Consider the following 14,938-nt stretch of genomic DNA (forward strand, 5'->3'; position numbering starts at 1 on the left):
GAGTTCGGGACGAGTTCTGACATCAAGTGGTTTCAGTCCCCTCTCAAATGCAGTTGCAGCGATGATCCTCTTTACCAAGTTCAGCGTCAATCACCACTGAACCAACTAACATTTGGCTACCCTCGTAATTTTAATTTAGTCATGGAATGTTATAAAAAAATAAAATTAGTCATGGTCCATGGAATGGAAAGGTCATTTAACGATTCATGTTCACGAGAGCAGAAGATGTTTTTAAGAAAAGGAAACAGAGCAACTTTTATTATTATTTATATGTCTTCTAAATATACTACAATCTCTCACGTTTCTTCGGCTAATCGTGTAGGTACCCCATTTTAGTAATGTTTATTAAAAGTACAGACGTGATAAGTAATCCTCCCGGCCTTATTTATAAGAAAAAATTACTTTTTAAATTCATTGGAAAACCAATGTATCTAATCTAAAAAGTAACTTTTTCTTATAAATAAAGCCGGAAAGAATACTCTAAGAGTAATAAAAGAAAAAATATGCATAAAAAGTAAAATTTAAATTTTTTAAGATGTTGACTATACAATACAAAATTCAAGACAATTTTACTGGTGTTCCGTGAGATTAGTTAGCATTCTCCTTAACTTTTAAAATGTTTAGTTTTCACTATAAGTTTAGTTTCTATAACAGTATCGTTTACATGTGATGATGGCATCTTCTTCAATTCCTGTAAAGGATGCAGAAGGTGAGAAGCCAAAGGTGCCAAATTGGCTAAATCTTCCAAGAGACATTACAGCAAACATCCTTGGAAGGCTTAGTACCATTTATTTGGTAACAAGTGTATGTCTAGTTTGTCCTTTATGGTGGAACATATGCAAGGATCCTCACATTTGGCGCACCATTCAGATAAACTACTTTGAAACTTATTACCGCCGCTACATTAATTATTTTGATGAGATCCTTCGTTATGCTGTTGATCGAAGTTGCGGTCACCTAGAAGACATTGTAATTGACACTTTTTGCAGTGATGAACTCCTTGAATATATAGCTGAAAAGTACAGTAATTATTAATTTCAATTTGTTTTCTCTTTTATTCAACCGATAATAGTATTTCTTATTATCTGTGATTCTTTTTTTAAAAACTGTTTTGCTGCTTAAAGATCCTCTCTTTATGTATTGTTTTTATCAAGCATATCTCAATATTTTTTTATTGAAATTTTGCAGTGCCAGTAACCTTCGATGCTTGCGACTAGAAGAATGCCGGAGAATTTCAGAGAAAGGATTTATTGAAGCTGTGAGAAAGCTTCCTCTACTAGAGGAGGTGTACATTAATTCAATAAGCTGCCTAACAAAGGATTCTCTTGAAGCACTAGGCCGGTCATGCCCACATCTAAAATCGCTTGAATTTGTGAGAGAAGGAATAGGGCATTCAATTATTGTGGGTTTTGATGATAATGATGCTGTTGCTATTTCAGAAACAATGCCTAGACTACGCAGTCTTGATATCAACCGAAACAGGATCACAAATATTGGGCTTCTTGCAATTCTTGACGGATGTCCTCTTCTTGAATATCTTAACCTTGAACGAAGTCTGTATCTTGATTTGAGCGAAAGTTTGAGGAAAAGATGTCTTGAGCAAATTAAGGATTTACGACTGCTTGACAATAAAGATGACCTCTTGATGTATTATCCATCAGATCATTCTCAATCAGATGAGTATTATCCATCAGATCATTCTGAAAGTGGAGGTCTAAGTGATGATGAAAATCTGAGGCAATGGTAATTGGTTTAGTTACATCTATTCTTAAACACATAGCTAACAGGATTGAGTGAAGTTGTGAAATTGTTATAACTTATAAGTATTCTACATCTATTCTTCAAGCATTTTGATGTATCCTTTTTTATTCAAATTTTACATTTCTTGTTAGAAATTTGAGATAAAGGATTGAGTCAAGTTGAGAAGTTTGATATTTCAGTTGATTTCATAGCACTCATTTACTCTCGTATTTTTCTCTCTGCTAATTATGCAATTTATTTGCTATGAACTTCAATATTTTATGTCTTTGTTCTTGTGCACATTTGTTAATTAGAATCATTTTTCTTAATACACTTCGTCCTAATAAATTCAGCTTCAACAAAATCTATCACAGGACTGGTACAAGATGATATAACGATGGCAGACAAAACGGCAATGATAAGATCATAAGATTAGAGAGCTTAATGACTGGAAAAACAAAGTCCATCCCTTAACATTCACATTCCCAAATGTTTTCGAGCACAATTTAACAAGTGTCACAAAACTAAATCATTAATTAACAGTTTAACACAATAACTATCGGCGAAAGATTACAAGTTGATACTTATAACATGGTCTACAACTAACATGAAACACATTCTATAGTTTAAATATTAATAGAAACACTAAATTAACAATTACTGAATAATTTTAGCATTAAGAATATTTCTGTTCATACAGAGTCAGTACATAGAATTCTCGAAATGAACTTTGGAAAAAGATTACTCTTAATAGACCCTAAAATGGGGCACCTAAACCCTTTTTTTTTCAGGATTAAAAAGCTTACATAGATAGGGTTTCATTGAAATTTAAAGAATTATAAGAAAAGTCTAAGCTCCAGACAAAACTAGAAAACAGCAAAAATTTTAGAGGAACCGAAATATCGCTTACATAGATGCATAAAAAAGACGCATGTAGGCGTCTTCAATAGAGGGCCAGCTGATCATTTGTAGTTTCAGGCGTGATCAGGGTAGATCCTTGAGTTGCTGTGAAACTCGTGAGTGATTGTAGCAAGGACACCAGGTATAATCTGAGTGCGCGTGAGTTCACGAGTGTTGGGGAAAATGTCCCAAAATCTTCCATGATGGTAGTTTGCAGCATCACTGTTGACAGGGAGCAACTTGACATTGTAGGTACTAGCAGCATAGAGATGATCTTCAGGTATGTCTTCAATTGTTGTAGCAGCAGAGAATTTTAGAGAGAAAGTTTGGTTCATCGAATAGTGTCCAATTTGGTTGTCACTTTCGTGGGTTGTTGCATTGTGTGTACCTGATTGAGCATTCCAGCTAAATTCATAAATTAGCGAACCAGAAAGTTGTCGACAAACAACAGCTCCAGCAGCAGATCCACTAGGCGAGCATTCAGAAAGAGGTCGAGACGCTCTCCAAAATTGACAGTATTTCGCCATCATAGCATTGAGGGAGCCAAACCATGCAGTCGATTCATCAAATCCAAGGAAAGAGGCCCAACTGTCGACAACTTCATGTTCATTAACATCAAGTAGTATGGGGCAGCAGCCAAAAAGGTCAATCTGGGCAGCAGCTTTTTGCCAAAGTTTGAGATTTCCTGCATAAGCATGAGCAGCACCCGGGCCAGTCAGGTTAGCAATTTCATTTGCATTAAGATCACACGGCTGACTAAATAAAGTAGCCAAATATTTAGGGCCGTCAACATCAGCTGTGAACGATGATTCTCTCACATTGGCACGAGTAGCAGCATTGCAAGTCGATCTGAGTCGAGAAGCAAATAAGTATATGTGAGGAAGATGAGTGGTTAGGTGGTCTTTGAGGCGGTAACTGAGGTCTTGACTCCATCCGGGGCGGGCAGGAATTGAAGGAGAAACATTTCCAAATCGGTCTGTTGCGCAAGGCCAAAAACAAGAAATGTTCTTAAAGCATTGAACAAGAGGACCAGGGACGTAAACACTGTCCAGGGGGTATACGGTCAGAAAACCGTTAAGCAGAGTCAGGATTTCAGAACCAGCGGACAGCAAACCAGCGCATTCCATAGCGCGAAAGGTCTGGATGTAGAACAAGATACCAATATAATATAAATTTGAGAATAGGGGGGAACCCATCCCATACAATTTTCGGTCCATCTTTCAGTCGAAGACATGAGATTATCCATATGTGTAAGGTAGCACATAGGAGTAGCAAAGCAAGGTAGGAAAGTAGATATCCGAGGATAAGTGATTGAGCGGAACGGGAAGTTCATAGAAGTATTGAAAATCAAAGTTTCAACAATAGCATCTCTTGATCCAGAGGGTGCAGTGACATTTTTACGAGCTTCAAAGCGAGTTGGTTTGAGAGAAGAAGTATTTTTGTTTCTTTCCATTTCAGAATCGTGTTCTTTAACCATGTCTCTGTTGAGGGAAGCCATGAAGGTTAGGTACGTAGTAGTTTTCAAGGAGAAAAGACTTAAACGTTTTGCCAAAGAAAGGTGAGAGGCTATGAATAAGAACTGTTGTTTTCAATCAATAATAATAGTAGTAATAAAAGTTGCTTACTATTCCCACAGTTTTATCTTGAAAACAAAACACTCCTCTGCTCTCGTGACCTTTCCATCACTACATTTATAACCAAAATTAAGAGAAGATATAATGGATTCTAGGAAGAAGAAAAAATAACCAATTGAATGGTAGCAGTATTAAAATTAGTGAGTTTCAAAGAAAGTGTATTTTTGGTATAATGATATTAAATAGTGTTGAATTCGTTAATTTTTGCTTATATTTAAGGCCAAACAATTTTGTTGACTTTTGCTTATAAATAAGGGCGGAGGGAGTATAGTTTATGTCTTATAGCTTATAACCTAAAAAATCTTTTTGATAACGGTCTTTTCATTATCAATTTATGACTTATTTATTGACTTAAAAACAGAGACACTTTGTAAATCTAAGTTAAATATGTTTATATTTTACAGTACTTGGTTTTTTTTTCTTTCTGTAAGCTATATTTTACTTGGTGCTTTTTGGTACAAACCAAGGTTTTAAATTGTGGATTGCATTCGCAATATTGTTGATACACTTTCGCAATATTGCAGTGTGTAAACCAAAAATCCATAATATATTGAACATGTGTGGATGGAAACCAGATATTAACATTGCCAGGTTAATAACACTCTTTGGTTTAATACTTTAAACTACTTTTCATTCAAAAAATGACAGATCAATCATACAGATCAATATATGAGAATCACCGACAGTAATTAATACAATATTCAAAATAATCTCTGTCATCAAAGAAATCGAACATTGGCTGTCTAAACTCCTTAATCTGCTCAAGGCATCTTTTCCTCAAACTTTCACTCAAACTGAGATTAGAACATGCTTGAATGTCAAGATACTCAAGAAGAGGACATCCATCAAGAATAGCAAGAAGTCCAATATTAGTGAGCTTGGTTCCTGTCAAGGTTTTAAATTGCGGTCCGCATCCGCAATTGCAGCCGCAGTATTGCTGATGATCTTAATTCACGTGTACGGCGGCATCGTAACCGCATCGAAAGCCGCATCAGATGTTTTCGGCTATGTTTGTTCAAATTTTCTCATCAAAAAATAAAATTTGTGAACTTCAAATCTTAATTTGTGTCAAATTAATGAAAAATCTTACTTTTAAAAATCTATCAACCGTTTATTTTCAATCCATTCAAATTATTGTGTATAGAATAAACTAAGACTATGTAATGATGGATAAATAGTGTAGTTACATACTAGTTTAATTCTATATAGCTTGTGAAATTTCAAAATGATTTCACGCCGCAACAACCGCATTGCAGCAACCGCAATGACCGCATTCGCAACAACTGCAACCGCAACCGCATCCACGACCGCAACCGCAATTTTAAACCTTGGTTCCTGTAATTTCAAGACGGAATAGTCTAGGCACTGTTTCTGAAATAATAAGAGCGTCATCATCATTATCAGCAGCAGAACCTGGAATAGTTGGCCACATTCTATTAAATTTGAGAGATTTTAAAAGAGGGCATGATCGGCCGAGGGCTTCAAGAGAATCTTTATATACGATGTTAGACCATGAAATGTCCGCATCAATAAATCCTTTATCCGAAACTTTCCAACTATTCAAAATCCGCATGCATCGTAGGTTACTTGCTCTGCAAATTGTAATTAAAAAATTAATGCTTGATAAACATACATATATATATAAAGCCATAAATAATTGAGAAATAGGAACTCTTACGAAAGTGAATCACAAATAATGAAAAATATATTAACAGTTGAATACGAGAAAAAAGATTTGACATAATAAGTAATTAGTAATTACTTCAAAGCTACATAATCAAGGATATCACGGGTGGTAAAATACTCAATCAATATCAATGTCTTCCAAATAACCACAACTTCTATCAACAGCATAACAAAAAATCTTCTCAAATTCTAAATAATGGCCACTAAAAGAGGTAATATAATATCAGTCATACTAATGGCGCGCCACATGAGAGGATCCTTGAAAATGTTCCAACACAGGGGACAAACTAGGCAAGCACTTTTCACAATGTCAATGGTACCAAGCCTCGAAAGAATGTTTGCAGTGATGTCTCTCGGAAGTTCAAGCCAATTTGGCAAATTTGTGGTCTCAGCTTCTGCATCCTTTGCAGGAATAGAAGAAGATTCCATCATCATTTATGCAATGTTGCAAGCCAACGGTTATAGTATAAATTGTTTCTGGAAATATTACTACTATAACCTTTTATACACACTTCAGTGAAGACTAAACGTTTTGAATGTGAAACATAATTTGAAATAAACTTCGGAAAAAGTGTACTGTGTTAGAGCATCATTATACATTTGCACCCACTTGAGTTCTTTAAATGGGTCCCATTTAATTTTTTATATTATTTTATACTTCTCAATTATTTAAACAACTCAACCACATTTCTTAAATATTCAAACAACTCATAAAAAACTCTGAAATAGGTCCCATTGGACCCATTTAATTTATTTTTTAATATTTTCCATTGTCATTCATTGGCTATTCATTGCCAGCAGAGCAGCAAAGCAACGTTCTTCTGCTTATGAACGTTTCATTTTAATGCACGTTGCTTATCTCTCAAATATTGGTACATCCTGACACAAGCACTGTAGACACGCTTAAAATACAGGCGATAATGGTGCTCTTAGTATAAACCGGGTACATAAACGTTTTGAAAAAGATACAACTGGGATAAGAATGAAAAGCTGTTATGTTTCCAATGATAATAAAAGTTGCTCTTTGTTTTCCACTTTCCAATAAATGTTTTATGATTTTCTTTGAAAGAATAGTTTTTTCAAAACTCAATTAAAAAATGGTCCTGCTCTCTTAAACATGTACTCCCTCCGTCCCGAAATATAGCCAAAAAAAATCTCTTTTTGATGTCCCAAAATATAAGCAAAATACATCCTTTCTAATGATAAAGTTACAATATTACCCTTCAGTAGCTTCTACGGCTTTTAGGCTTTTTGGCTTCTATCATCATAAAGTAAAAGTAAGCTTCTTGGCTTTTTGGCTTCTATGATAATGGTAGTTTAGGCAACTCAATTGCTTATTTTGGTAAAATTTAGAGTTTCTTAATAAGCGTGATTTTTTTTTTGCCTATATTTCGGGACGGAGGGAGTACAGTAATGTACAATTTTAAATGATCATTCAAATTTACTCCATCCGCCTTACTCCTATAATTTATAAGTGTCCTTTTTGCAAATTTTTAATGTCTCAATTTTAAATCGAAACATTTCATTTTGCATGGATGTCCATGGATCCGAGTTGACTGAGTTTGAGTTTTTCCCGATTTCAAAATATGGGGTTGGGGCGGGTAATGAGGATATTGATACACACATCGAACCCGTCCTTTTATATATTAAAATTACATTCATATGTTTATTTTTTACTTCTTTTAAATTACATTCATATGTTTATTTTTTTTATTTTTAATTTGAGTAATAAACAAACCTTTTTATCTATTTCTTTTCTTTATTTAAGAAAATATTGTTGAAACAAAATAATTTTGGGTTTTTAACTTTTCTTTAATAAAAAAAATACAACAATACAATCAAAATTCATGTAGAAAGAGATATAACGGGGATACCCGAACCTAGTTGGGGATACCCGATCCCCGTTAGGTATGCGTTTGGAGTTATACTTTTCATCCCCGCTTAGAATTAGAATGGGTTTGGGGAAATCTGAACTTTATGGGTTTGAGTTTGGGTGGAAAAACCTGAACCCAACGGTGTGTGGGTGCGGGTTTGATACTGTTCACGTAAGTAAACATAAGATTAATACAAGAGGTGGCTGCCCTAGAGAATTCTAGAGCACTCAAGAGAATGACTATTACAATATATTGTTTTTAACCTAGAATGGATCTCTCCTTTTTCCTTCTAAGTGTCTCCTTTTATAGTGCAATATTGCTTGACCTAATGGGCCTTGTTTTGGGTTGAGGTGGCTAGGCCCAATAAGCTATAACACTGAGATCCATAAGCAGCTCGTCCGCACAGGACACATCGAGTTAAGACATGGAGTTAAAGCACGTGTATCTATTTTTAATAAACAGGTCAGGCCATGTCAGGCTTCAACAGGGCAGGCCGAAGGCCCCTGTAGGCCGTCTGGCCTATTCCCAACCCGAGGGGGTATTTGACATTTTACTCGACAAAATTTTCTTATTAATATTTTTAACTAGTATATCGGAGGCACTGTTTAACATTTTTTATACTAAAACCACCAAATTTTAAGCACTTATCAATAACGTATACCCATAATATTTGTAACCAACTAATTAAGAGTACATGAATGTTAAAAAACAAAATTAGAAAAAAAAATAATGTTTAGAAAAAAAGATGATTATTAAAAAAAAACCAACTAATTAAAAGTACAGAAATCATCTAATGGTCTGTTTGGCAAGCTCAACAAACTGACTTATAGTTTATGTTTTGTGGCTTATAAGCTAAAAAATCTGTTTGGTAACTGTCTTTTCATTATGAACTTATGACTTATTTTATTGACTTAAAAACAGAGACACTTTGTAAATCTAGGTTAAATATGTTTATATTTTACTTGCTGCTTTTTGGTACACACCAAAGTTTTAAATTGTGGTTTGCATTCCCAATATTGTTGATACAATAGCTTTCACAATGCACCGCAAATGCAGTGTAATTTTCATTCACGTCTATGAAAGCATTGTAACCGTACTAGGAGCCGTATCAAACAATTTCGACCATGATTATTAACCTCAAATATTAATTTGCGTCAAATCAAACGAAACTTTTTTACTTTTAACAGCTGCAATACAACAACCACAACCGTTCCTTCATTTGCGACCGGAACCTCAATTTAAGACAATGGTACAGACATAGACTTCACAAACAAAGACCACAACTAGGGACGTTCAAATAAATAAAAATCATGATTTATGATAAAAATTTTAGCTTCTTAGTCCTTAGATGGATGAACATGCAAATTTTCACTTGGAGATAAACAAAAACAAACACATCCATTATAGTATAGCCTCACCGACTTTTCATCATCACATTTAACCCTCCAAACTAAAAATTAATCATAAGGATCATAACAGTCATCATCTAACAGAGAATCATGATAAGTTACATGATCATCATCATAATCGTACTCTTCAATGTAATGCTGAACTGGAAGCTGCACATCTTTGATCTGCTCAAGACACCTTCTCCTCAAACTTCCACTCAAATTAACATTATAACATCTTCGAATATTTAGAGTCTCAAGAAGAGGACAACCATCAAGAATTGAAATCAACCCAACATATGTCATGTCATTTCCACTAATATTAAGTTGGCGTAGTCCGGACATTGTTTCTGCAATAACAAATGCCTCATCATCACCATCAAAATCATAAAAACCATTTCTTACAAATTTTAGACATTTTAGCAGCTTGCAACGTCGGCCAACAACTTCAAGAGAATACTTTGATAGGTTGCACAATGAAATGTCCAGTCCTTCTAACAAAGGAAAATTTCTAACAGCTTCACTGAATCCTTTATCTGTAATTCTCCAGCAATTTACAAACCTCAAGCATCGTAGTTTACTGGCACTAAAATGATTAAGAAAATATTAAAAATCAACCATTAAGCAACAAAAAAATTTATGAAACTTAACCACATCTGATTATAAAAAAAAAAAGATTAAAACAGCTTGAATATCATGAGAAAAATATTTTTATAACAAACATTACTTCTCAGCTATGCATTGAAGGAGCTCATTGGTGCCAAAATACTCAACCCAAATGCTTTCTAGTTGACCACAACTTCGTTCAATGGCAAAGCGACAAATATCAACCAAATTGTTGTCTGAATGGTAAATGTTTCTCTTTCTCATGCTAATAGTGCGCCACATGAGGGGATCCTTGCATATATTCCACCATAGAGGACAAACTAGACATGCACTTGTTACAATTTCAAAGGTATCAAGTCTCTGAAGAATGTTTGCAGTGATGTCTTTCGGAAGTTCAAGCCAATTTGGAACTGTTACGCTCTCACCTTCCACTTCCTTCGTAGGAAGAAAAGATGAAGATGCCATCATCATCATATAAAGAGAATTCACAAGTCCACAACTATACTAGCATTTTATAAACAAAGCTTGTGAAAACTAAACGTTTCCAATGAAATATACTTTGGAAAATGATTATGGTCATGCGTAAATACAAGTAAGTAACGCTTTTTGAAAAAGAAAACTCAAGGGTTAACAATAAAAGTTACTCTTTTCCAAAAAATACAATAAAAGTCTACTCTGTTTCCAATGTTTATGATTCGGTTTTAGAAAAACCATAATTTTTACTTCTCCACCTGACAAGAATAATATTGGGGTGGGCCAAGAAAAATTATAATAAATAAATTAAATATGAAAATTATATGGTGACTACTTCACTACCCTCACATAAATTGAGGGTAGTTGCTAGAGCTGGGTATGCGGGCTAGCCCGCCCCGTTTAACCCACCCCGCATAAACTCGCATATTAAACGGGGCGAACAAGTCCGTCGGCAAATATAAACGAGTTATAATATTAAGCCCGAGTCCGGTCCGCATAAGCCCGCGGGTTAAACGGTTAACCCGCGGACTATTACCAAAAAAAATAATAAAAACCACTTTTTTCAAAAAATAAACTAAATTAGTAAACTATTGATATAATGAAAACTTAAAAAAATATATTATTAATAATTTTATGTTATAACATATAAATTGTAACTAAGAAATAAAAATAAATAAAGTTTGTGATATCATTGAGTTTATCTATCTTCTCTTTGTAAGTAATGCAACCAAAATCAAATTCAACTGATTCTTATCGTCATTTTTGTACCGTCCATTTTAGTGAGAAAAATTTTCTACATGTACCCAAAAAAGCATAAAAAGATTAACAGATTCAACTTAACTAATTCACATAAAGGTAACCAAATTATTCAAAACATAATAGCGGAAAATACCCCCAAGAAAAATAACTATCCATTTGGACATGCATCTTTTAAATACTAACAAATGTATATACAACTAAGGCAAAGTAAAAGATAGTGAAAAAGATCAAAAGATTATAAGTAGAAGAACATGCTTAAATCCTGATGTTTTGTATTGTTGTCTACTTGTTTAAAATTGGAGCGTGTTGTTGTTTTTTATAATTAGGGTTTAGACTAAGTTTTTTTTTTTTGTGGTTAAAAAAAATTGAATTTGTACATGGACCAAGTTATTTATATATGATAAATTTTGTAATAAATTATATAAAAAAAATAAGGCGGGCCACAGGCTAACCCGCGAACCCGCGGATTTAACCCGCATAACCCGCGGTTTTAACGGTCCAACCCACACAGGCAAAAATATAAACGGGCCAAAAAAATTTGGTCTTAAGTCCATGCGGGCTGCGGGTTAAACGGGTTGGCCCGCGGACCTTGGTCCGTATACCCGGCTCTAGTAGTTGCCCTATGCTGATGTGGCACCAATGAAATTCATCCAGGTGTATTTAAGTCAAACATAATTAATTTTTTACCATAAATTATTTTGACTACTTTTATTTTCAATTAATTATATTTTATGTTACAAGTTTTTTTTAATTATATTTTAGACTATGTGTAAATATAATTAGAATTAATTTGATCATTGAATGCTTGTTTCTAAACGTTATATATTGATTCTAAAATATCAATGTTATTAGTAAAAAAAATCAATGTTATAGATTCGAAAAAATAAATATATATCAATGTTAGTTTAAATAAAAATAATAAGAGAACAAAAACAACAAAGAAAAAAAAAACTAATATCTCTAATTTAAATATACAATTCCACTTGTACATTTATTAAATGAAATCAAATAATGCTTCAAAAAAAAATCAAATCAAATAATTCATGCTATTTCGGTGTAAATACTTCATCCGTTTCAAATTACTTGTCATTTTAGAAAAAAAAAATTAGCTATCTAAGTTACTCATGTAAATTCCAAATATTTAGGAGTAGTGAAACCGTAAAAGATTATATATTTGAAAAATTAAAGTTTGTTTTTTTAAGTTTTCAAACAAAAAAAAAGTTTGTTTTTCAAAAAAATTGGTACATAACATATTAAATTTATTGGAAAGATAAAGTGCGTGGAAAAAAACAAAATAAGCTTATTGGTGAATTAAAATAAGGGTATAATAGGAAATTAAGTGCAAAAATACACTTTCTTAAATTTTTTCTTCTAAAACGACAAGTAATTTGAAACAGAGGGAGTATATAGTATTTATTTTTTCAATCTCTTTAAATCATTGCATAGATTAACGTTGGTCGACATGATGTCGATCTTAGAAAAAAGAGGGGAACAAAATTAGGTTAAGTAATTAGGTTTAGGTTTGCGACAATGGTCCGACCTTTCTTTTAGTTCAGATGAACTATTTATATTTTTACTTTTGATCAATAGTTAAACCCTAAACAAGTTCAAGAGTTAGTTCGTCTTCTTAAAATAGTCGAACCTTTTCATTTTGATCGGATAAATTTCAGGTAGACCGCACTTGTGATCGATCAAGCTTCTGTGTGATTGTTTTGCGACAATGGTCCGACCTTTCTTTTAGTGCAGACGAACTATTTAAATTTTTACTTATGATCAATAGTTAAACCCTAAACAAGTTCAAGAGTTAGTTCGTCTTCCTAAAATAATCGAACCTTTTCATTTCGATCGGATAAATTTCAGGTAGACCGCACTTGTGATCGATCAAGCTTCCGTGTGATTGTTTTCCGACAATGGTCTCTATTTCCTTGATATAGGTGCAAGTTTAAGAGTACGTTACTTGATATACCTAGTCTCTATTTCCTTTTATGGAAAGGCAAAACAAATCATTTTTATTTATTACTAGATCATTCCTTACAAAACCCGTGTCTATTGCATATCGTAACCCGAGTAAACTGTGAAATACCCCCTGAAATTTTAAAATTCGTCAAATACCCCCTGAAATTTGGAAATTGACAAATACCCCCCCTGAAATTTTAAAAAGTCAACCAAATTGCCTTCTGACGTGGACTCTGACTGGTAGTGCAAGGGGGTAATTTGATTGACTTTTTAAAATTTCAGGGGGTATTTGCCTATTTCCAAATTTCATGGGGTATTTGACGAATTTTAAAATTTTAAGGGGGTATTTGACGGTTTACTCATTGTAACCCATTACTTGGTGCAATTAATTCGATTCATTTGAGTTTTGAATTTTCAATAATATGGTAATAAATATTGAATTATATTCCTTATTAGTCAACAATCATAAATCAAATTATTCTTAACTCAGTGGCCAATCAAGTGGATCAATTTTCTTGATTACATTCTCCTAATTTCATTTTGTCTTCTCTAAACTATTTTGTTTTCAATTTTTTCCCGATATGGACAACCAAAGAAAACAAAAACAAAATGACGATGAAAAAATAAGTAAAAAAAAAAAACATGAAAAAATACGCTAAAAAACATAACATCTAAGAAATTGAAAATCACAAGTTTTAGAATCTTGAAGAAATCCGATAGATCGGTGGCGAAGACTGCAATAAAGATTGGCATCGGATAACACAAAAGCGGAGGAGCCGTAGAATGCTAACATGACGGTGGTGGAGGCTGCAGCAGAGATTGAAAGCATTAAGAAGAAGAAGAAAGTTTTTTGACAATAAGAAGAAAGTTTTTTTTTTTTTTACGCGAAGAAGAAAGTTGTTTGAGACGTAATACAATTTGAAGGAGAAGCAAACAAATCGGAAGTAATTAGGTCCAAAATATAAATTCATAGAATATAATACATAAAATATAATTAAATGAAAATAAAAGTAGTCTAAATTACTTTATGGTAAAAAATTAATTATGTTTGACTTAAATAAATGTGGATAAATTTCATTGGTGCCACATCATCATAGGGCACCTACCCTCAATTTATATGAGGGTTAATTAGAAAAAACCAAATTGTATTATACAAAAATTTAAGTTATTAATAAGCATAAAGTTATCTTCAACAAATTTAAAGATTCTTTCTTTTATCCTAAATTATAAGGGAAAAAATTCAAATTTGACCAATTTAATTTTGAAGTTTCAGAAAAACTCCTAGTTATATTTTCCAAAACAATTAATTAAGGTGGGTCACTTTTTTGCAATTGTCAATAGTGCTACGTATACTAGGATTGGTGTTTTTAAATGGACTTAGGAATTGGTATTCTAAACACGCTTATTGTACGAGATGCACTTAGGAATTGATAGCAGGTTATTAAATGGTTTTGTTTTTTCATGAAGTAAGTTAATAAGGGTATTTTTGGAAACAAAATTATGTTTTTTATAGATAGATTTTGCTTATAAAAAAAAATATGTTTTTTATAGATTTTAGATTATTAAATGAATTTTTTAATAAGTGTGTTTTTTTTTCCTTATAAATTGGGACGGAGGGAGTACCTTAAAATAATATAAAAATAATATTCTAGCTAAATCAAGTGACTTGAAATAATGAAATCATTAACAAGCTCTAGTCACAAATTCACAATGTCAACAGTACTAAGCCTTTGAAGGATGTTTATTGTGATGTCTCTAGGAAGTTCAAGCCAATTTGGACACTCCATCAATGACTATTTTGATGATAAACGTACGGATTCACCTAATAGTGAACCGTGGACTTATGTTATTTCACTTGCGGCTGGTGCTCTCACTAAGCTTGCTTCATTAGGTTAAATTAAAATAAAAATAAATAAATTTC

At 33.0% G+C, this 14,938-nt stretch overlaps 2 protein-coding genes and 1 pseudogene across 3 annotated transcripts; 1 reads left to right on the forward strand and 2 right to left on the reverse strand.

Annotated features, from left to right (window-relative positions):
- The first annotated feature begins 455 nt into the window (after positions 1-455).
- On the forward strand, positions 456-2,280 carry LOC123918292 (putative F-box/LRR-repeat protein 23). Of its 2 annotated transcripts, XR_006812744.1 has the most exons (3): positions 456-1,019; positions 1,189-1,855; positions 2,094-2,280. XR_006812744.1 is itself a non-coding variant. In XM_045970303.1 (2 exons), the coding sequence occupies exons 1-2, from the start codon at positions 670-672 to the stop codon at positions 1,745-1,747; spliced, it is 909 nt and encodes a 302-aa protein (XP_045826259.1). In that variant the 5' UTR covers positions 456-669; the 3' UTR covers positions 1,748-1,939. The 2 variants fall into 2 exon arrangements, 1 of the variants encoding a protein (XP_045826259.1); XM_045970303.1 differs by lacking the exon at positions 2,094-2,280 and having other exon boundaries at positions 1,189-1,939.
- A 2,670-nt stretch (positions 2,281-4,950) lies between these two features.
- On the reverse strand, positions 4,951-6,395 carry LOC123913508 (annotated as a pseudogene).
- A 2,896-nt stretch (positions 6,396-9,291) lies between these two features.
- On the reverse strand, positions 9,292-10,293 carry LOC123913509 (putative F-box/LRR-repeat protein 23). Its single transcript, XM_045964280.1, has 2 exons — positions 9,950-10,293; positions 9,292-9,808 (listed from the first exon to the last, which is right to left on the reverse strand). The coding sequence occupies exons 1-2, from the start codon at positions 10,291-10,293 to the stop codon at positions 9,292-9,294; spliced, it is 861 nt and encodes a 286-aa protein (XP_045820236.1).
- Positions 10,294-14,938: the final 4,645 nt, after the last annotated feature.

This window comes from Trifolium pratense, linkage group LG3 (assembly GCF_020283565.1).
Source record: "Trifolium pratense cultivar HEN17-A07 linkage group LG3, ARS_RC_1.1, whole genome shotgun sequence".
NCBI lineage: Eukaryota > Viridiplantae > Streptophyta > Magnoliopsida > Fabales > Fabaceae > Trifolium > Trifolium pratense.

What these genes read in the sequence shown, in the direction of transcription:
- LOC123918292 (XM_045970303.1), top strand. Translation starts at nt 670, where the DNA reads ATGATGGCATCTTCTTCAATTCCTGTAAAGGATGCAGAAGGTGAGAAG. An exon ending in CTTGAATATATAGCTGAAAA is followed by an intron (nt 1,020 to 1,188) that starts GTACAGTAATTA and finishes GAAATTTTGCAG; the next exon opens with TGCCAGTAACCTTCGATGCT.
- LOC123913509 (XM_045964280.1), bottom strand. Translation starts at nt 10,293, where the DNA reads ATGGCATCTTCATCTTTTCTTCCTACGAAGGAAGTGGAAGGTGAGAGC. An exon ending in CTTCAATGCATAGCTGAGAA is followed by an intron (nt 9,809 to 9,949) that starts GTAATGTTTGTT and finishes TAATCATTTTAG; the next exon opens with TGCCAGTAAACTACGATGCT.